This window comes from Phalacrocorax carbo, chromosome 6 (genome assembly GCF_963921805.1).
Source record: "Phalacrocorax carbo chromosome 6, bPhaCar2.1, whole genome shotgun sequence".
Taxonomy (NCBI): Eukaryota; Metazoa; Chordata; class Aves; order Suliformes; family Phalacrocoracidae; genus Phalacrocorax; species Phalacrocorax carbo.
The window spans coordinates 5,116,951-5,140,420 of NC_087518.1; the positions used below are offsets into that span (position 1 = coordinate 5,116,951).

Here is a 23,470-nt window from a genome sequence, read left to right on the forward strand (position 1 = left end):
CAGGTTTACTTTTAGGCTAGATCTTCCAAGAATTGGTCCTTCACTACTTGGATGGCTTGCACTTGGCAGTGAAGCCATGCATCCTGGCCATTTTACACTGCTGTTGCAACATGTTTTTTACCAATGGTATCCCAAAATGTCCTGTACCTCAGAAGCCGTGCAAATGCAATGAACCATTAGTGTTACAGAATTTCCCCCAGCTCAGATTCTGAGCAGGTGTAAAAACATAAATTATGTCATGCTAAGAGAAAATCGCAATACTAAATGAGAAACTACAGGAAAACCACAATGCACAAGCAACATACGCTCTTTTCTGAGAATGTATGTACTACAATAAAACCCTACCAAACTTTATATGCAACCAAAAAATGAGCAACCCCCTGAAATCCTCAACCTCTACAGATGTGTGATTTTATACTATGAATAAATTATCTTTCACATATAGGAGATGCGTCAGCAATGTTTGCATAAAAATGCTGAGATAACCATGAAAGCTGAAAAACATTCTAAGGGGTTTTTAGAGACTTTTCCCCTTGTTTCTGTGGTACGTGGTAGTGTATCACTTACCTGCCTACTTGCATCATTTTCTTTCAAATTAAGTTGTGCAAATATCAACTCTTCTGGGCCACCAGCGTGTGCGCTCAAACAAAATCCGTTCCGCTGCTGGCTGAAACAGAATTGCGTCGCACAGCTTCAAATCAGCGCTGCTGAATCACTGCACTCCCAGAAGTGTTCAGCACTGGCAGCAACGCAACGGGCCGGCCACGATGTGGAGTCTCGATACGTGACAGTGGCTACTGAGTTATCCAGGCAAATGGCTTATATCTGAAATAATAGAGACAGCCAGGTTAAGTAAAATTACACATATTTTAGACTTGAACAAATTTATTAACACCAAGCGTGTTCAGCAGATTTTGTAGTGCAGACACAGTATCATGGCATCGTTGTAGATATTAAAAGGCAAATCATTCAAAGGCTTGTACTATAATGTATGATTTTTTAATGTAGCTCTGTAAGGAACTACTTTAAAGCATAGTTATATTTTGAGAAAAACTTAAAAATGGAGCTTTCTTAGTAAATTTTTTTTGTTACCATTTCTGAGGTTGTGTAAGAGGTGTTATCTTCTGCAGTACTCAAAGGTTCAAGCAACTCAGTGTAAATGACACTATTAAAAGAGCCAGGTTCCTGCAAACAGAAATACACCTTCTACAGGCATTGAGAGAAAAAAACTGCCACACACTATATAGTGAGCAATAAATTTCAAAAATTTGTTGTCCTACAGCTGAGCTAAAAACCCAGACTAGGAGACAGCGGTGTTTATATGCTACTTTTGGAGTATAAGTTGAAAAACTCCAAGGGCGTTTAAGACACACGAGACCACAACAGATTCCTAGGAAGCTGTTTAAAAACCCAGAAGTTGCCTCAGCACAAAAAACCACATTTGCCACAAATACATGCCGTACCCAATGCGCCTGCCCCCGTGCTGCTCCATGGGTCATTGGTCTGAGAACTCTCTGGCGTAGCAGTGGCAGGTCAGGCTCTCACAGTGGTTCAGCGGTTGAACACGAGCCACCAGCGTGCCCTGGCAGCCCCGAGGGCCAGACGTGCCCTGGGGGCCACCGAGCCCTGCCCTGCAGCCGGGCGAGGGGGGGATTGTCCCGCTCTGCCCAGCGCTGGGGCGGCCTCACCCCGAGTGCTGTGGGCAGGGTTGGGCGCCGCAGGACATTGAGGGTATAAAGCTACTGGAGAGTGTCCAGAGGAGGCCACGGAGTTGGCGAAGGGTTTAGAGGGGAAACCGTATGAGGAGTGGCTGCAGTCCCTTGGTTGTTCAGCCTGGAGCAGAGGAGGCTGAGGGCAGCCTCATGGCGCTCTGCAGCTCCCTCCCAAGGGCAGGAGGAGGGGCAGGAGCTGGTCTTTTCTCTCTGGTGACCAATGCTGGGACCTGAGGGAATGGCAGGGAGATGTGCCAGGGGAGGTTTAGGTTGGATATTAGGAAAAGGTCCCTCCCCCAAAGGGTAGTGGAGGCCTGGAACAGGCTCCCCAGGGAGGCACCACGGCACCAGCCTGGCGATAGTCCAGAAGCACTTGGACAAGGCCCTCCGAGACACGGTGTGAATTTGGGGTTGTCCTGTGCAGGGACAGGAGTGGGGCTCGATGGTCCTTGTGGGTCCCTTTCAGCTCAGGACATTCTATGATTCTATGGTTCTGTGATTCATTAGGGCTGCTGTGGTACAGCTACTGATATTACAGTTTATGGTGTTCAGTCACCAAGAAACAAAACTAACTTGATCTCTCACATGCAAACTTTACAGACACCTAGTTCAAAGCAAGTTGGACATCTCTCTGGGAGGTAACACCATGAAATGTTAATACCAAGAAACACAGTACATATTTACATCCCTGACTGTTGTGACTTTCTTCTTGTAAAGACTATTGCAGGTTTGATCCTGACTTTATAAAGACCACTGTCCTGCCTCTAGAGACCCATGTGGTTATGCTTATCTGAAAAACCACGGAAGGCCTTTGTGATCCAGGATCCTTCTCTCCTCTGGAGAAATAAAATGAGAAACTTCATTATCTCTGGGTAAGGGAAACTGCAAGAGGAAAGAGCAAAAATAAACTTATGAAGATCAATGGAGCAGAGTCCTGATGGAGGCCTGTCACTAGTGGTGTTCCGCAGGGGTCTGTGCTGGGTCCAGTCATGTTCAACATATTCATCAGTGACCTGGATGATGGGATAGAGTGTAACCTCAGCAAGTTCGCTGATGATACCAAGCTGGGAGGAGCGGCTGATACACCCGAAGGCTGTGCTGCCATCCAGCGAGACCTGGACAGGCTGGAGAGCTGGGCCGAGGGGAACCTGATGAAATTCAGCAAGAGCAAGTGCAAGGTCCTGCACCTGGGGAGGAACAACCCCCCGCACCAGCACAGGCTGGGGGCTGAACTACTGGAAAGTGGCTCTGTTGAGAAGGACCTGGGAGTGCTGGTGGACAACAAGCTGACCATGAGCCAACAATGTGCCCTTGTGGCCAAGAAAGCCAATGGTGTCCTGGGGTGCATCAAAAGAAGCGTGGCCAGCAGATCGAGAGAGGTTATCCTCCCCCTCTACTCCGCCCTAGTGAGGCCACATTTGGAGTGCTGTGTCCAGTTTTGGGCCCCCCAGTTTAAGAAGGATGTGGAACTGCTTGAGCAAGTCCAGGGGAGAGCTACAAAGATGATCAGGGGACTGGAGCATCTCCCTTATGAGGAAAGGCTGACAGACCTGGGTTTGTTCAGCCTGAAGAAGAGAACACTGAGGGGGGATCTTCTCAATGCTTATAAATATCTAAAGGGTGGGTGTCAAAGGGATGGGGCCGGACTCTTTTCAGCGGTGCCCAACGCCAGGCCAAGGGGCCACGGGCACAAGCTGGAACACGGGAAGCTCCCCCTGAACATGAGGACAAACCCCTTCCCTGTGCGGGTGCCAGAGCAGGGGCACAGGCTGCCCAGAGAGGCTGTGGGGTCCCTTCCCTGGAGACATTCACCCCCCGCCTGGACGCGGCCCTGTGCCCCTGCTCTGGGTGTACCTGCTCAAGCAGGGGGTGGGACGGGGTGAGCTCCAGAGGTCCCTTCCAACCCCTGCCATTCTGTGATTCTGTGAAGATACCATGGTATTCTGAACACAGAAATTCTGTATGTGAAACTGTTAAGGATTATAAACTCGTGGAAAATCTAATCTATGGGGAAAGGAAACTCAGATTAAAATGCATTAGATTCAGGGGAATTCTTCAGGCCACTTAGACAAAAGAAGTAAAAATATTTGTTTTTCACTTGTTTTCAAAGTTAAAGGGAAGAATAATAGGAATTTTACTCAAGTGTGCAATGATATCTTCTATTTCCATTTCACGAAAAGCCCCCAGTTGTTATTTACATTTTTCATTTACACTGAGTTTTTGCCCAGTCTAAGTCTGACAATTACAAAACTCTTTCTAGTTGTTTATAAAAATTACAGCACTGATAATTTAGATAATGGAAACAGTTATGTATTATATTGTAGAGAAATATGTTTCAGATTGAAACACATACCTACTTTATTTCCATTTGTTTCTTGGATAGAGAAACAGTTTTATGCCTCATTTTACTTGTTAAACTAAATGCACATTTTGTATCTGACTACCATATTTATGAACGTGCCAATTCTATATCTAGAATATATTATGTATTGTAGCCATGGGATTATGCCAAATTTACTTATTATTAGCCGGGTAGAGTCAATTATGCTTATAAATTGCAAAGCTTCAAGCATCTATTTTTCAAAGGGACAGGAAGTTTTGCTAATTACTTGCCCAAAACATTGTAGATAATGCATTTTCATTCTTCAGTGCTCCATTAAACATCTAGCAGCCAAATTCAATTAATCAGAAAGATGTAGTCTTTCTACATTTCTAAATAAAACTTTTTCATTACCCTTCTAAAAATTCAGCATGCTTTTCACAGAAGAAAGCCATCCAAATCTCTTAGAGATGCTCCTTCATACTTTACTTGGATGGAAAAGCAAAATGGCTGATGATGCACCAGTTTCTTCACTGAAATCAGCATGTAAGTATTTCTTTGACAAAGAAGGTATTACCAGACAAAAAAGGCTGGGAGTTCTTAGACTCTAAAAAAACCCAAAATAATTCTGAGGCAGTCTTGGAAAGTGTCAGTTAGACAAGAATAAACTCTCTGATGAAACTTCTTATCTTTCATAGACTTGTCTTATGCAAATTTGAACTTATCCAGAGGAGATGGTGCCTACTCGTTTGTAATTCAGCTTCCTGTCCAACATTCTTACTACAGATTACATTGGTAAGGTCCAAAAGTTAATTAGAGCTGAAGTTCTCTGGAAATGCATCAAAAGCTTCTGAGGACTTCACCGAGGCCTTGGTCCAAGTCGAATCAGCATCTGAAATTAGATATCATTAACTTCTTTATATAAAAAAATGCATTTTATGTGCCATGTATCTTCAATTTCTGCATATAAAAAACTGGGACACAAGAAGGTTTAGGCTAAATATTAAAACCATCCATCAGTTTTAGATCAATGGGGAGAATGATCTATTTTGAAGCAAATATTTATTTTTTGTGCATGCCAACAAAACAATTTGCACGGTATTTAAACTGCTGGTTCAGTCCTGTACAAGAGTGAACATGTTTTCTCATTAAGAGATGTCATATTCAGTGGATTTCCAGCAGGAAAAATCAATCTTTATCAGCCTGGTAGATTGTCTGTTTTGTTTTTTTTTTTTAAAATTTCGTTAGCAGAAGTTACATAATTATGGGGTTTTTTTCCCTCCAGGAAAAAACATTTGAATGCATTTCAGAGGGGGCAGGGAGAGGAAGAGAGTCAGTAGCATTTAAAAATGTAGAGAATCATCTGGAACCAGAATAACTTGCATGGTCTAATGACAGAAAAAGCAGATTAACTCTACATTAGTTGCTATATATAAAGATAAGTAAATTATGGCTCTTAATCCAATTTTTCTGCTTTTAGCAAGTTTTTGAGCCTCTTGTTGCATTTCCGCCTTAATGCTTTATTTCTTTTGACTCATCGGGATCTCCCTCTGTTCACATTGCCAACCTTGTTCACATTTATCCGCTGCCTTAGAAGAGATGTACCTAACTGGGAATTCCTGTTCCGAGAGTGCTCATGGGGTCACTCTTCTGCTTATTTCTGCAGCCCTACTCTTCGATATATTTCAGTTCCTGAAATAATTTTATCCTTACCACCTCAATTTAAATTACATTCGGTCCAAACCTTACATTCCTATTTACGCAGTTCCCAACTTCATCCTCTCCTCTCCAGAGGTATCTGTTCTCACTACACGCTTTACTTACACATATATTTCTCACAGTCAGAGCTGCGAGACGCACAATTTACTTTCAGTAGCCTGTTAGGTTTAAGAAACAGTATCTGACCGTGTCAGATACGAACAGTTTCAGGGGTGGCTGCAGCTATCGCGGAGGAGGAAAGTGCTGAGGTTAGGCGGGAGATCCCCACGCTGCAGCATTTTGATGGATGTGCCAGGATGGCAGCTGTTGGGGTGAGGGTCTCATCAAATACTGCTTTCATCTCTTCAGGTGGTCAGACCTGCCTTGAACCAGGCCGTCTGGGCCACTGTATCATCATTTTTGTTAAAAGGTAAGGCCAGCGGGGGGATCCTGAAGGAAGGGATCCCCGCTCGCCGGCGGGTCCCGGGGCACCCCGGCCACACCAGACCGTGAGGTAAGGCCAGGCCGGCCGCACAGTATCAGCCCCCCGGCCTCCTCCCGGGGCCAGTGCCGGCTCCATCCCGATGACTCCGCCCTCTCGTCCCCGCCCGCAGGCGGGCAGCGGCCGGAGGGGCGGCCCTGAAGGAGGCGGCCGGGCCGGGCTCCGGCTGGTTCCCGCTCCGCAGGCGCCGCCTGCGCATGCGCGCTGCCCGCCTCAGCGCCACAGCGCGGGCGCGGTGAGTGGTGGCGGCATGGCGGGCGGGTGGTGTGGCGGGCGGCAGGGTATGGCGGGCGGGCAGGGTAGGACGGGTAGGATGGGCGCCACCTTGGCGGGGCGCGGGGCTCTCCCCGCTGGCAGCCGCCGCCTCCCCGCAGAGCTCGCTCCTCTCGGAGGCGGCAGTTCGCGGCCGTGGGCCCGCTGGTGGGAGCCCAGCTCGTCCCTCTCCTCAGCGGCTCCCGCCTGTCCCGCGGCCGTCAGGGGAGCGGCCGGCCGGCTTCCTCCTCGTGTGCTCCGCGGTACGGCTTCACAGTCGGCTTTTCACCTAGCGTAGCAGATTTTTAGACTGGAACAAGCGATGCTGGGCACTGGGTATTGCCTTGTTGTGGGGTGGGTATCCGCGGCTCCTCGGCTGTGGGCTGTGAGATGCCTGGGGTTTGCGTGGGAGCCTCCACGTTAGTTTGGGACCAGTAATTTGCGTCAGGGATGCCAAAAGTGCAGCAGCGCTAAGCAGCTCGGAGCGGGAACAGCAGGGCCCGGCTTTGGGGCTGCTGTGAAATGTTCCGAACCTCTGGTTTAGGAAAATACAAACGCAGGCTGGCATGCCATCCTTGGAGGGTCCAGATGAGCGAGTGGGTTTTTGTTACCTCTTATCCCGCGTTATTAGGCAGCATGTAGTGTTTTAAGTAGATAAGAAGGTCCACAGAAGATGTTCATCAAACGAGGTATTTCCTATCTAGCTACAGCTCGATAAGCAGGTTCTCAGCCTGGAGGGGGTGGGAATGTTGCCTGGGAAGCTACTGGTAGGTGAAATGGGGAGTTTCACTTCCTTCGTGCTTGTCAGTTGAGGTAGATTACCCATACGAATTATCTATGTGAAAAAAACCGGATAATTGTTAATTTGGCCCTATTAATGGTTAATGCTCCGTGTTTGCTCTTACATGAGCAGGACATTCTGCTTAGCTTGCAATTCTTGCAACTTGCCAGTTTTAAGAACAGGGATAAGTTTAATAAAGATAACAGTGAAAGTCAGTGAAAAGTAGCTCTTTCCCAGATAATAGTTCTGTTTTGCATTGTTTGGTGAAAATATTTTTGTCTTAAAAAGTTAATTTTCCAAAGTGTGTGCCCCCCCCCCCCATGAAAAAACTGGGTTCTAAGTCAAACCTGGGCAACTACCTTGCATTTCAAAGCTATTGAAGAGTCAGACAAGTTATGTATCAGGTGAATGGTACTATGTAAATTCATTTTCTCATGCTGAATATATGTGCAAGCCCATGTATATACATACATACGGTTCTGATCAATGTTGACCTAAAATGTCCTTAAAAACGCTTGGTGAAGGAGATTCCAGATAACCTCGAGGTGATTTAATTCCATTACAACTACTGTATTATTTACATGTTCTTCGACTGAATCTTTGGAAGAAATGTGAGGTTTTTAGGATGAAAACCCCACACACTGATCAAAATAGTAAGCATGTTCCCGTTGGGCATGCTGAGTGTGTCAGCTGCTCATGTTTAAACTCTTCAGACAGCTCTTGTGTCATGAGCCCGCTGCGAAGGAGCATCTTTGACTTACTGTGCACTTACTGTCCCAGTGGCTTATGCATTCAGTTTGACACAAAGGGCAGAATGCTCAGTGTGTATGCTCAGGTAATCTGCCTGGGGTGTACTGAGTCTGTTGCTTGTTTTCTGGCTGATATGTGTATGGATTATCAAATACAGCTCTAATTTTTTGAAAGAATTACTGGTTTTCAGTATTTTTCTAATAGTATTTTGTGATCAGTTCAGTAATGAACTGTAGAGGTCTAACATCTGCTACATGTGAAATAATAAATAATTACAAAAAGCTGCCACCTTCTGGGGCTGAATTTAGTGTGGTTTTAATGTGGAATATAATAGGTGCTTTCCTGGGCTCCAAATGTGTGCATTCATTTATCTTCAGTTGTTTCATTAAGGTGCAGAGGGGTGGTACCTTCACGTTCTCGATAACGCTTTTTGTGTTGTTTTGTTGCTGTTGTCATGAGTGCTTTCTTCTTGAGCATGTGGAAGGTAATTTTGTGCAAATGTTCTTGCAGAATTTTGAAGAGAGACTATTTGCTCTCATAAATTGGAAACTACAATAATCTTTTCTTGTTTTCCTGTTTTGATAGGGCCATACAGCCATTGGTTGCTTTCCCTGCTGGATTCATCATGATAACTCCAGCTTTTGAGCTGACCCAGGATCCAGATTTTCTTACAATAATAATCAGAGTACCTTATGCCAGAGCTTCAGAGTTTGATGTATATTTTGAAGGGGAAGATTTTAAATTTTATGCTAAGCCGTACTTTCTCAGGCAAGTAGTTGAAGGATTTTAAAAAAAAAACCTTTGTAGAATAAAGTCATTAGAGAATGAACTTCATTTTTCGTCCCTTCAGAACACTCTTCATCTGCAGTTTTTACACTGTAGACTGCAGACAGCCCATTTTGTGCAAAGAATTGTTTTTATGGATATGGCCTCTTTGGTTTTAGGCATTAAATAATCTTGAAGGGATATTAAAGAAATACTTTTCTAATTTTAGTTTACAATGGATTTTTAATTGTAAAATACCAAGACAATTCTCTGGATATATGCAAGCTGTGTATAAGAAGTATGTCTTTTCCCTGTTGAGAGCCAGGTGCAGTATATTTGGTGAAGAATGAATTTTGTTGCACTTGTAATGACATAAGAGGAGAGAAGTTGTTCGAGTGGAGGCAGTGGGGAGTGAGGTGCCAGGCTGTATCTTTTCTCTAGATAGCAAGTTCTCCACTAAGCCATAGAAAAGGAACAAGATGCATTCTCAGTATGAAAGTGTAAAGAGAACCTTTGACATGTAAGAGCTGATGAGCTATTAACCTTTTCTTTTTTCCATTTCCTGTATTCTTGGATGTGTTTCCCCTATATACATTAGAAGACCAGAAGGGATTTTAGTGGACTGGTAGAATGCAGTGAACTGGTTCTTCTGAATAAGCAGTACAGGAACTCTGGATGAATTCTTATGTCCTGCCAGGCTGGGTTAGTTTAGAGTTTTTAAATTGCAGAATCTTCCAAGTGTTGCACATAGTGCCAAGGGCCTCATCTCTGTCATGGCTGTGACCTCGTCCAAGCTGGGAAGCAAGGAGTCACAAATTTTTTCTGTCTTGGATGCTGGTCTCTTGTGCCAATAGTTAGGGAGAACGATTTTGAAGTACGTGGGGGTTTAACTGCATGACTTTCTTTACTGTCAAAAGGAGTCACGTAGTTAAGTCCTTTGGGCTGCTTTTGGAATGTGCCTTGCATTTTTATGGCCTGAGACCTTAAGTTGCAGAATTAATCAGGCATTCAGTGAGGCATCTTGGTTTTTTGCCTGCAGACTGACACTTCCTGGAAGAATTGTAGAAGATGGCAGAGAAAAAGCATCTTATAATACAGACAAAGGTATTAATGTTATTAGTGTATGTGTCATTAAAAATGCTACTAGCTCTCCAGTAATTTATATTTTGCTGCACTGGAATTGTACAACTTTATTTAAGTATATGATACTGTAAATAAATGTAAAGTTTCTCCTCTGTTATGTAGTATAAAGTCTTGCTCAGGATTTATTGTATGTACTTGGGCCATCCATAAGCGCAAGGGACGTGTTCAGAACTGTTTTAATAATGAAAAAATTATGTACAAGTCCTTCAAGCCCGGTGAGAGCTAGACATGTTACAGTACCAAGATCGTTAGTCTAGTAAATCTGCAAAGTAGTCAGGTAGTGCTGAGTAGAAATGAGATAATCCTGAGGCAGTCGCTTGGCTACATCTTGAGAGAAGACATTAGCCTTTCTCTACAGCTTAAGGTGGAAGGTATTTCTGGAATAAAATATGTACCTTCTCAAATTAATGTATTCATTAAAAAACACCCCAGCAATAAACCCTATAATTTGCTGCTTGCAAAGCCTTTATTACGTGCTTGACTTAAGACAATAAACAGATTGCTGAATGTAGGTTCCTATGATCTTCTGCCGATTGCTTGATTAGGGGAAGGATTAAAAATAAAATAAAACTTGCATTCTGTTGGTTTGTGTTTACACAATGTGAGTCAAGGGAACACAACTGGTTAAATGTTCTCTTTTGTGCTTTATTGTTAACATTTTTTATTTTGGAGTAACTTGTAAAGTAAGGGTAAAAACACACACAGATTGATGCATAATAAAATGCTACCTGCATGTGTCCCAGTTCCTGTGAGTGCTTTTTATTAGAGGAAAAATGTACAGTTTTGTTTTTCTTGGATGCTTTGGATGTAACTATATTCTGACTTTCCTTTAAGGAACTTTTACAATTCGGTTACCTAAGGAGATTCCTGGCCAATATTTTGAGGGACTGGACATGCTGACATCTCTTTTAGCACCAAAGAAATCAAGATCAGCAAAACCTTTAGTAGAAGAAATAGGTATGACAAAAAAAAAATATCTTTATTTATACCAGTGATACATGTACCTAATGAAATAGTTACAGATCTGCATAGTGATCTATGTAGGAAAATACAGTATTTCTATCGTCTAGTCTAAGGTACGAGAAGGGTGAGAATGAATCTGAAAGTATGGATAAGTATAGAAGTCCGTGTGTTGTAGGTGATATACGTGTCATCTCTATAGGCTTAGTTATGTTTACTTTTTTCCAAAATGTGCTTAACGTACACTAATCCTCTGTAGATCTTTGTACCCCTCTAGTGGCTGTATAATACACATTTGAGTCTTCTGCTTTCTACAAGCTGGCGCGACTGGACTTTTAGCTTAAATGGTAGAAGCTCATTAAAACCACAGGTTCTCGTGGATGGCTTTCTTAACATCAGTGTTTTACAGACAAGAAGGTTTGACTATCCGTGTTTAACTTTTTAGTATTTATCTTAAATTATTGCTAACATCAATTTGCTCCTGTCAGAGTTCTCTTAGCATCAAATTCTGATCTTGTTGAAATCAGTGGAACAATTATTTCAGTCTTTGAGGGAGCATACTTAAAGACTTCAATATTCCTGGTCTTCATTTTTGAAAGTTGTAGAATTTGGAGGACCACCTATGGATTACTGATGTAAGCATCTGTCTGTATGACCTAGCGTTGTGTAAGATTTCTTACAAGATGTAGTAAAATGAGAAAGGCTTTCTTATTGTGTTATCAGTGTTTCCCTTTCTCCTAAGTCATAGTATTTTCTGTGTAATAATTTTCTTTCTCTGACCATGCAATGTATACAGGTGCCTCCGCTGAGTTGTCTGAGGAGGAGGAAGAAGAATTTGACTGGGAAATAGAGCAGATCCCTTACAAAGAAAGTGCAGAAAGCACTCTACCTCTACAGTACCGTTATGGATTTGGGAATTTGCGGTCGGGGGTGTTCCAGCGGCTGCAGGTAGGTGCATTTTTGTCTTTTAATATCATATAAGTTCTGGGTAAGTTGTTGGCTAGGCTTCCTGGCTCATTCCATACTCTGGAGGGGATCATTAGGTAACTGTTCTCCATTACCCATTCTGAGACTGAGAACATTCTGTTTTTGCATGTAGTGGTACAGACACATACTTGTTCCTGCAGAAGTAGGGGGTGGTCAAGACTGAGTTAATTGTGTAGCAGAGTCAGCAGGCTGGTCCATTTCTGCAATAATTTCAGTGTTAGAGGAAAGGGCTGAATGGGGTCCGTGGTAAAAATGGCCTCTGGAAGGGGGCTGCTCTCTCCAGCACGGTTCAGCTAGCTGTGAAGGCACAGAGAAGGAGGCCCGTATGAAATAGGCCACGTGTGAGGTGAATAGTTCTGGCAAGCTGCAAACAGTCTACATGCTGTCAGCAGTCTGCTGTTAACACTTTTGCTTTATGCTTAGTATTGTCTTTTATTCAGACTTCAAACATATTTAATGTTGATCTACAGTATATTTCAGACACCTTGAATTCTAATTTATTTTTACATTAAAAAGAAATTACTAAAAAAGAGTACAAAATAAAGTGGGCTAATCTATAGGTCCTGTTAAAGTTGTTGCATTACTTTTTTTTGATTGTGAAATTCATGGTTATTTTCTCTTTGCACTTTTTATTTTAGACTTGATTTTCTCACAGGACCGTAACTTTTAAAGTGTGTACCCTTCAAGGTGTCTGCCCCCTGGTGTCTGTGGGATTTACTAGGGTTATGGTGATGCACTGAAATTTGATTTTTGTGGATTAATTGGTAGGATAGGAGCTTTAAAATGGAGTTACTTTGCTCTTCTGCGTTCAGCAGTTTCTTTAATTCATGCATAGACTGAAGCTAACCTGTATCATGCTAGGTAGTATAATAATATTTGTAGTATACAGAGCTTTTATTAAAATAGTAGATGACAATTTTTTCTAGAGTTCTTGCCCTGAGCAATTTGAGTTGTAGCTGTTTAAAGCAACTTAATTACGTAACTCTAACTCAGTATTGCATGAATTGTGGTATTTTCAGGGTTTAGAGCAGAAGGATTGCTATTTATGGAGAAAGTGTTTACATTCTGTTTGGAAATATACACTGGTCTATTTCTGTGAAATTCGTGAAGTAGTACATTTCCCATCAGCATTTCTGTACCACTACTTAATGATGCTTAAAAGGGCACTGCACTTGCCCATTAATTAATTTATGGCCACTTCAGATTGTGAGAGTAATCTCAAAAGTTGCAAGAACACCATCTATGGCTTTTACCTTATTTCTGTTGTGGTCACGTGCCTTTGTTACATGTGGCAAATCTTATCATAATGCAAAATAACCTGCCTGCCTTACGATAAAGCAGCCTAAATAGACATCTTAGCATCATGAATTCTAAGGAGCTTCAAATAATTGCATTTCCTTGGAATTTTGATGTTTTATTTGCACAATGGAGCTTGAATTTCGAAGATTTGAAAGGGAGGTTGAAGGACATCTAGGGATTTCAGTGAAATGCTGATAAGCATCCTTCCTAAACTCTCACTAAATATCATACCTGTGGCTTGGTCATACAATTTTTATTCCATTTGCAGGATGAACTCAGTGAAGTTATTGACATTAAGGATCCAGACCAAACTCCTGTAGATGAACGTAGGAGGAAACGCCTGGCAGCTGAGGCTGCCAAATTTGATCCTGATCATTACCTGTGAGTATTGGTTTATTTCATCTGGTCAAAGTACCTCAGTTTGAAATATTCACTTTTTCTTTTCACAAATCATTGGTTTTGAGATGACTTTTGTTAGTAATAGCTTTACTTCTTATTTGTCTCTTTGTCTCATCGCAGCAGGCCTTAAAGGGCTTTCCTATGTGCGATGCTGACACAAGACATTGCTTATCTGTTTTGGGGTTACTCTTCTGTTCAGTTACTGCTTAAGTTCAGGCAGGGCCTGGTGTGAAGTTTTGCAGAATGTTGTTTCATAGTTCACCTCTTCAGCAGCTGAGCAGCTGATCCCTGCCAACATTTTGGGTTCTAGATGTCAGAACTTTGTTTTCCCCTTGAGAAACAAGGATTACTGAACCATCCTGGGCTATGAGCAAGTAAATTTGGGTTTTGAAGTTATAAAGATTTTTGTCTAGGCCACTTTTTTGCCTTCAGTACACAAAACGTTTTTTACAGCAGAATGAGGAAAAGTTCCAAACCAAGACTTTGTGTTTCTTTATACTTCATTCCATGCAATGAAGGTGGAAATGACACTTCGTGCACTTAAAGGTGGAGTATTTCAGGTCAGGTTAGGTTCAGAGACTTCCAGATAATAAATCTCTTGGCTTCTAATTTAGTTTACTTCATAAAGTGACTCCTGCAAGATCGATTTGGTGGGAGAAGAGTGTAGTCCCCACGGGGGAATTAGTACTTGTGGTGTGTTTTGTTGGGGACAGGTAGGCTTTAACCCATTTTGAGTTGCAAACTTGGAATTTTTCCCCAGTGGGGTGTTTCAGAGGCAGCTGTGTGTCTTTGTGTAGCACATAGAAAAGCTTTCTTGAAACATCACTTTCAAGTATATTTCACTGGAACCAAGGTAGTTCCTAATCTGTAATGTGATGCAGATTACAGTAAGTATAAGTTTCCATCTTGGACCGTGTGTTCTACCCTGGTGGATGAGCTGCAACCACTTAGTGTAATGGTAGTGTTTTGGATGCTTCGGAACAGATGATACTGACCTTCAACAGAAATGGTTTTCATGTCTACCCAGATGAGAAGGACAGCTATGGGTGGCAAAGAGAACTGTTATGTTGCCTGTGAGGAAGATGTATACTGGCTGATATCTTTAAGTTACTTTATAAAGACACTGAAGGAAGGCATCACAAAATCTGTCATTTTGAAAGTAAAGCAAATTACATGTAGACTGGGTAGGTTCTATATGATGATTAAGAAGGTATTAAGAAATTTCTTGCATTTTTTTTTAGTTCTTAGTATTTATACTATTGTTTGGCTTGAAGAAAAAGCTAAAATTGTAAGAGGAGTCCTAGAGCTTGAATCCTATTATATAAATCCTTCCAGAATTACTATATTGACATTTTTTACCACAGTGGCTTTGTGCTGAGATGGAGGTAATCCCTCTCCCAGAAATTATGTACAACTCTTCCCCCCCACCTTGCTACAGCATGCCTTTATTTATCTAAAAGTCAGTCCCTATCCCTACTTTATCTTTGCCCTTCAGCTGCATACCCTTCCTCCCCCAGAGTATATGCAGTTTTACAGTGGGAGAGCTTCCCAGTAAAATCAAGTTTGCTGCCAGTGATGTTCTCTGAGAAGTCTTCTCTTTGGAATGTTTTCCTTCAGGTTCATACAGAACAAATTGGGTTTGTTCACCTTCATGTCATTCTGCAAGCTCATCAGTTTCCTAGGCTTTTGGGTGGCTCAGGAAAGGTGGAGGAAGTAAGGAAGGGGTTCTGTAAGATAAGAGAATATTGTTCATGCTTTTAATAATGATTGTTTTCTGGTTTTAAGTCAAAGAACAGGTACTGGTCAGGTTTGTTGTATTTCTAATTATGGAAAATAGCCAAGTCAGTTGTATTCTATGTATGCGTTAAAATATATCCACATACACTATAAATTAAAATAAATAGCATCTGGATTTTTTTTTTCCTAGAGCTGATTTTTTTGAAGACGAAGCTATTCAGCATGTCTTGAAGTACAAACCATGGTGGGTTGATGCTCATAAAAAAATGATAGCCTTGCAGAGAGAAAGTCATCAGGAACATGACACTCCTACATTTGGTGAGAACATACACATGTACACACCTGGTGCTTGCATGATAATTGCTGTGATGCCATGTTGTGTTCTAGGTTATTGTTCTTAAAGGGAAAAGATGGGTTTACCTTACAATTTTCAGTCTTAACTGTTGTTCTTAGAGTATTCTGTTACTTCTCCTGTCCTCAGGGAAATGTTTTTTTCCTCTGAGGGACAGTTATCTACTGAAATCTTCGAGACAGCTGTGTGTGGAGCAGTTGACAGTATATTATCAAGTGGTTATTTCATCTGAACCGTTTACCTGTTAATTGTGTAGTGGATGATCTCTTTTTCATCTGTATAACAAATTTTGGAGTTAACTGTTCATAAAAGCCATTCTAGAATTTCAGGTATCTATGAAGAAAACTTCCCTTTTTAAGAGTATTCTGTAATCTTTAAGATTTCAGAGAAACTGCCAGTCTCAGTAAGTCATGGCATCTGAAATCAAATCAAACCTACCTTTCTGTAGTGATTGTGATAGCTAGAAAGTGGGTCCTTTGCTGCTGCTTATCTCTTTTTTTTTTTTTTCTTCTTCAGATTTTTCAAGTAATTGTTCTGCCTCTCCTAGTTGTATTTTCAATGGAAAAAATAGTCAAAACTGTTTTTCAAGCCCACTTCTAAATGTGGTGCAGACACTTCACATTTTCCAAGAATCAGCTGTGGAAGATTGAACTAATATTGGCCCTTACCTCTGTTTGAGCATGTCTTCTGTAGGATGTTTTATTTTATTTACACAGTACAACAGAAGTTCATGGCATTTATTACTCTTATTTTTATGGATCTCATAGGCTTTTTTTAAAGGAAAAATCTTTGTGTCTGTTTAGAAATGAAAAAGGAGTGGTTTCAGTTTTGGTAGATGACCTTGTAACAGTGCTGTTAACAGATTAACTGAGTGACTGCAGGGAGCATTACACGTTACTATTATGCATCGTCTTTTATTGTCCTTTGTTCATTTCCTATGTAGTATGAAAATATGATATTACTAAAGTAGATAATGATAATCCCTTCACCAGAGGTTATTAACAAATATTAGTGCACTAATAATACCTGCGCTTTCACATTTTCTACAGAAGAACAATGGAATTTGGGTAACTGTTGTGTATTTTACCGTGGATGTAATCTGATCTTCATTACTGCTCTCTTTTCAGCCTCTGAAGCCAGAATTGTTAATTATATCGATCATAAGCATTGGACAAAGGTACAAGAGGCTTGAAAATAGAATAATGAGGGGTTCTTTTGTTTGTTTTTATCCATTCACTCCTTAGTAAATGAAACTGCTAATGTTTCCCTGTGTTAAGGAATATAATGAAAATGAAGAGCTGCTGGATGATTTTATTGATAAAGAATATTTTTGCTCCAAATGGAGATTCTGAAGAAAAACACACACACATGTTGCTGGGTTTTAGGGGCAACAACAACAGACAAACTACTGGAAAGCCTGGCAAGCCTGCTAATGAAAGTTATGCGGAAAATGGAGCTACATAAAGGATCATCTTTTCTCTAAACCATTTGTTATAACATATATTTAATAAGTATGACCAAAAAAGTATAGTCTGACCTTTGTATGGCTGAGTGAAGGCGCTCGTAGTTTTGTGGATCCTGAGGAAATTTAAGTAACAGAAGAGCTTATCTGGTGTTTGGGTTATATTAATGACAACAAGCCACCCTTTCGGGTAGAAAGACCTCAGTTTTGATAACATTGCTACCGCTGTTTGAATGGCAACACCAGCTGGGGATGGCAAGCAGCTGAGTGAGGATCTGAAACCATTGGAGGTTCCTAAACCTTCTTGAGTTGTGGTGAAAGAAACCACCATGAGAGGGAGTACAGGTTCTACTTGAAGGTCTCTTATGAATGGAAATGCAAAAGGGCAGGAAGTGGGTCCATGCTGTTGGACCTGGAATCTGATCGTCATTAGGATTAATTCCCTGTGGTTTTACGTTGCTTTTGTGCTTTATCCAATTAAAGGGACAGTCCGCCTAATCTGAGTTACAGATTCAGGAATACTTACAAGCTGAATGCAATTTGGCTGCATATCTGCATTAGTATGTATTCCAGTATGCATGCTTCGTAAGTGGAAGTGACATAGAAAAGGCACATAAAAGAATCAAGGACTGTGCCAAGTGAAGGACTTACTTTACTACTTGAGAATTTTTATGCTATTTCCTATAGAACTGGGGAGAAGTCAGTGTTAAGCCAAGGTGTGCTGTACAGCTAGAAGGATAAGGAGGCTGTCACTGGTATTAGAGTGTGCTTGTAGTAAGAAGCCTTTGAACACTAGTACTTAGCTGTAAAAAGCCAAAGAGTGCTTGAGCACAGAAGCTCTAGGGGCACAAATGTTAAGTGTATTTCAGTATGTTTCAAGGTGTTTTATGAAGTGATGTGTGGTGTGTCTTTGAGCCTATGTATGCGTGTATCCCCTTGCAGGTAGGTGTGAGGTCAGCCTTTCTCATTACAAAAATCAGATACAAATGTCCCCTGTTTACTTTTGAACCTGTTTAAGGGCATAAAGGAGGAGGGATTGAAACTTCCATGCAGTTTCTTTTTATTGCTTATGGAAAATAGGCATAAAATGAAGCGTACCCAGATTTCTTACTCGTCCTGAGTTTCAAATTAGTGTCGTGTGTTAAGGAAAGCATCTAAAATAAGGCAATTTCCGTCGTCTTCCATGATGAGGACTTCCAAGCATACACCTCGTAAAGAGACTTCAAATATTGGAGTGTTTAAGATGTGTACAACTTGTGGTAGGTGTAGTGCCATGGCCAGCTTGCAGAAACATTGGTCTGTCCTGTGTGAAGGAAGGTTATATTCTTGATCAAATATGTGCTGTCCAAAGCTGTTACACAAGAACATGGAAACTGAGAGATACGATGGAAATCAGATGCTGTCAGATGTGCAGCTCGTACTGGGGAAGCCTGCTATTCTCAAATGTGAGATGGTGGATCTTTTTAGAGGGTTGGTCACTGAAGGTAAATGGCTGTTTGGTAAGACAAGAAGGTAGGAATGGTAATGTGAAAACTGATGGTAAATTACAGTACAGGCTACTGCAATACTGGGGTATTGGCACTAGAATTTGATACTTGGTACCTTTAGAGCCCCTGTACTTTGTGCTCCGTTACTGCTGCCAGTAGGACAGTTCTCACCTACCCAGAGTCTGTGGAATGAGGAATATCACTGAGAACTGACTCTTCAAGTTACTGCATGGAAAAGTAAGTTTACTGCGGGAAAGCAGTGTAAAAATTAGCAGGTTCTTTTAAAGGTATATTTTTCTTTCAGAAACACTGAACCAAGAGAATTATTATTTTGTTTCTTCTTTTTTCTAATTTATATTGATATCCTTTTTGTTTCTTATCTTTATTGGTTTCTTAGAACGAAAAACTTCATTACTTTTGTCTTTATAATGTCTTCAGCTACAAGGAGTAATTAGAAACACAGATTGCTGCCTTTATTTTTTATGCCATTACGATTAACTGTTTGATTACTGCTCTTACTTTCATTTCTGGTCATTCTCTCTGGTTGTAACCTGATGTAAAAATCACCAGGTTTTTTTAATGTCTTATTACCAGATTTTTTTCTTTTTGGGTCACCTCTTCTCATTAGCATTTAAAGTCGTCAGCTCTCCTGTCCTTACCATGAATCTATTTTTAGTTAACCTTTTACTTTTTCCCCAGCTTGTGTGCATGGTGTGTGTATCTTGTCTTCTTTTATTGTCCTAAGTGTCTTCTTTCTTTTGTCCTTTTTTAACTTTTTACTGTGTGTTGTCTCTTCTTGCCCTTTGTGGGCTTTTTGTTTATTTTCCCCCTAGGTTGTTAGCCACCAGGCAGCTAAGATTATTGCCTTTGCAGTATGGCTGAGGAACCAGAAGAAATACTAGAGAGCAGGTTTCACCATCATGTTTATAGCAAAATATCATTTTTGGAGTGGACATTTTCTGAAACTGAAAGGCCCAGATTTTGTTCATGCTTACAGTCTCTAATGCAAGTCAAGTAAAACTCCATAAAGCCTAACTAATTACACAGCCTTTCCCACGAGGGAATAAAACTTTGGAAGGCTTGCTTGCTGCTGCTGCTGAAGTTTACATTGAAGTCTTGTTTCTACAGATTCCAGAAGAAAGGTTTTGTGTTTTGTAACAGTCACATTCAACTTAGTTAAGGGTTCATTTTTATTCTACTTCAAATTGCACAACTGTAAAAACTTCTTTTTACGCAACACAATAATCTTCAAAGGCTCAGGCTGACATATGTATTTAATATAACATATGCTCCAGAGATAATTTGTTTACAGTAACCTATCATGCTTACCAGTGACCATTCTCTCTTTCTGATCTCTTTAAAGAATGAGAAGCAATTTCTTTTCAGAGATCCACCTTACGGTAGGGCTCTGCTCAGATATATACCGTTACTGGTAGATTCATAAGTTTAAGATGAATCACTTTAATTTTTTTATCAGATTTCTGCAATTGTTCTGTCGACGTGTCCTACTCAAGTCTTCCAGGCCTTGGCAGCGTGTGTACCTTCCTGGCACTGTTGTGAGGCAGAGCAAGTATTTTTCATGTGATGGAAAGGCTGCTGTTTATTCACACAAAATTCTTATATAAATGATAGGTCTCTGTTGTAAGATATCTTGGATTTTTAAAGGCAAGAACAGTAAGACATGGAGGAAAGAATGATGTGTGGTTTTGATACAGTTTATAGGAACTGCTGCTTTGTTAAAGAACAATGACAAAAATTAGTATAAAGGAAATTCGGAGATCCAGGAAAGACTGTCCAAGACCAGTGACTTTATGAAGAATGCCTGGAGGAAGAAGGTCAAAAGTGATATGGAGGAAATGTGCTGTAAATGTTGATTTGAGAATTAGAGAAGGGTAGAAGCTTGACATGGAAGACAAGATATTTGTGAAGAAGCTAAATCTTGAATGGAAGAATTGTAAAGGAAGGGGAGGGGTGAACAAACCAGACTTGACCGATAATAGTTTAGCGTGAATATAGATGTGCGTGCAGAGGAAGACTGCTTTGTGTGTTTAGGACTTTTAGTTCACTTCCTGAAGAACTGAGGCTTGTCTGGTCACAGTCTCCTTCAGAGCTTTAGGGTTCTCAGAGGTGGCCACTTCCTACAAGTTCGGCAAAAATGGCCCCATGTACAAGGGAAAGGGTGCTTTCATTGAATCGTCAGTGCCATCTTTTTAGTTGTTGTAGAGTCTGTACAGGAAAGAGGTGTTATCAGCATGTCAGCACTGTGGAAAGTTCCAGTAACTTTTCATACCTTATCAGATAGCAACACATCCAAGCACAAGAGACAAATCAATAGAAAATCAGCTTCGTTAGTTCAGTTACTTGTTTAAGTTTTAAGGGAGTATCCAGCACTGAGGGAAATGCTGATCCTGAGCAAAGCCTTTGGGTGTCTTTCTAGTCAGAGTAGACAGAGTCGCCGTTCCTCTTTTAGTGTCTTAGGGAGAGCTTGAAAATAAGAAAGACTTGTTTGCGACTGATTAAAATCAAAGCTAACTTTATTCCTGACTAATCTGCTCTCTGCTGATTAATCTCTTCCTTTATCTGGTGTTGCTGATTCCTTAACTTACAGTGATAGAAGTGATAGAAGTACACATTTAAAACCCTTAATGTTGTAGCATAATATTTTAGTTAACACTAAAAACAAACAAAAAACCACACAAAAAAAATCCAAAACAAAAAAAAACCACAAAACCCACAAAACCAAAAAACAGGGAGCAGTTCTGCTCAGTTATTTTCCTTCAAGATAGCTGTGGAATGCAAGACTTGGCTTGACAGGACCATAAGACAAGGCTCTGCTTTCACCACGCAGCTAGACCAGCTGATTATCAGAGGTCCTTCCTGACATACTTTTTTGTACTTTTTTTGAGTCTGACCACTGAGTCAGCTATCTCTCTAGATAGCACATTTTATCTAAGTACCCCTAATACATTTAGAACTGTAAGTGTCATAGCAGTCTTGAGATACAGGTCTTACACTGGCTTGATTTACGCTGCCGATTGCATCACTTAAAATAGCAGTAAGACCGTAACAAAACACCTTCTAGCCATCAGACCGCATCTTCCCCTTTAGAGAGATTAAACTGTACTAAACTGACAGTAAGGTACTGAAGGGCAATTTGAAATATGTTTATTTTAACATGAGGAATGGCTAGTTTAAGTGAAGGAGATGATTAAAAAGTAAGGGTGATCTCTGTAGTATTGTCTAACAGTAACTGTGAGATTACTTTGATTCCTTTAGACATGCATATATTAATACACAGTTACACTGTGGCTAGAAGTATGATTTTGGCACTGACAAATGTACAAAACATTTTAAAATCAAACTTAAGGTAAACTTGCAAATTTGGTACTTGATACGTACCAGCAGTTGCTGCTTTGCACAGATATTGTCAGAGAAAACACTGGTAATGCAAGTGTATGGAAGTGTACAGGCTTAACATAGCAGAAAATGTAATTCCAGTTTTACTTGTTCTGTTAATCCTATACTTTCTGCTTGTATTTTTGAATCAGGAAAACAAAGTAGGTGGTGGTTTTGATGTGTTAATAATGAGTTTCAGGCCTGGGTAATTTACTATTGGAAAACTTTAAGGAATGCATAGATATTTATTTGTGAAATTGTAGTATTTCCTCCAGAGAGAGAAATTTTATATAGAACACCTGGCGCTTTTGCAGTGAGTTAATGAACATCTTGTAACATTTACCTTTGGGAATTGTCTAGGTACATCATGTTTGCTGTTGTCTAATAGATTTGCAATTTCTGTGTTTATGGCCTGGTTGTGTATATTATGATGCTTTAGAGCGTGTGCATTGTAGAGGAAGAAAACTTTACCTTGTATGTTTCATGAACTTTGCAAGGAGTTTTTTTGCTTTCTACTTTAGAAGGGAAGTACGGTTCACATGTATGTATTCCTTTAGAATGTGGATCTTGGGGAACTGTAACAAACACTTGTTAGTAAAACTTTCAGAAGTAATTTTTTTTTTCCTCTGTGTTGGACTGTTTCTTATCTATGATTAAGAGAGGTTAATTTTAATCAGCTGTGAGACAAGCTTCTGGTGGTAGTTGCTGATTAAGAAGAGTAGATTCTCATTGTGGATCAGGTACTGAATATAATGAGTTTCTGAAGGAGAACAGTTGCATTCCTGGTCTGTGTGCATCCTGACTGCTCTCTGTAGCAAGCACATCAAGGTGGGCCTAGGAATATGAGTGCTGGCATAACTGTTTAACAGGTATTCCGTCTGTGATAGTCTCATGTGCTTTGGGAGCATGGTTTAGGAGGCACGGGGGTGTTGGGTTTACGGTTGGACTTGATGATCCTTGAGGTCTTTTCCAACCTTAATGATTCTATGATTTGAAGGAGTTACTTTGCTTTGTGACAAAAGTCTTTATCCCTGTAGTCATCAGAAGTGATTTCAAATTTTATGAATCTGATCTGCTGTAGTAGTCTTTGCTAACAAACTTACGGCTGTTCGCTTTTTCAAAGTTCTTTTCCATCTTTAGCTTCAGTTGCACCTGTCCTCTCTTGTGCTTCTCTTCAGGGTGAAAGTGCCACTTGCATATGATTTTATAATAAATTGTGTTGTATCCCAGGAGAGGGTTTTCTAGTGAAAGCTAGAAGAAATTGCAAATGCCTTTTTTCTTTCCAATTGAACCCTCTTCTAACTGTAAACACCCTGTTGTGATACCTCGTTAAACCCATTCTGCAACTTACAAAGTGGTTTTATGTTTTCAGAAACTATTTTTTCAAATGTGCTAGAACACTGTGTATATGGTTTTATGGATAATTTTAGTATGAGTGATAGAGGTGACTCACTGAAGAATCAATGAA

The 23,470-nt window shown here is 40.7% G+C and overlaps 1 protein-coding gene across 2 annotated transcripts in view; it reads left to right on the top strand.

Annotated features, from left to right (window-relative positions):
* Positions 1-6,387: 6,387 nt before the first annotated feature.
* Positions 6,388-23,470, top strand: part of SHQ1 (SHQ1, H/ACA ribonucleoprotein assembly factor) — a 57,677-nt gene continuing 40,594 nt past the window's right edge. The window contains exons 1-7 of one of the 2 annotated variants that reach the window (XM_064453457.1): positions 6,388-6,467; positions 8,601-8,783; positions 9,820-9,884; positions 10,758-10,880; positions 11,680-11,831; positions 13,438-13,550; positions 15,496-15,623. In XM_064453457.1, the coding sequence (XP_064309527.1) occupies positions 6,430-6,467; positions 8,601-8,783; positions 9,820-9,884; positions 10,758-10,880; positions 11,680-11,831; positions 13,438-13,550; positions 15,496-15,623 (802 nt within the window). In that variant the 5' untranslated portion in view covers positions 6,388-6,429. Of the gene's footprint in view, positions 6,468-6,544; positions 6,748-8,600; positions 8,784-9,819; positions 9,885-10,757; positions 10,881-11,679; positions 11,832-13,437; positions 13,551-15,495; positions 15,624-23,470 lie in introns of those variants that run through there. The other variant, XM_064453458.1, reaches the window with a different exon arrangement.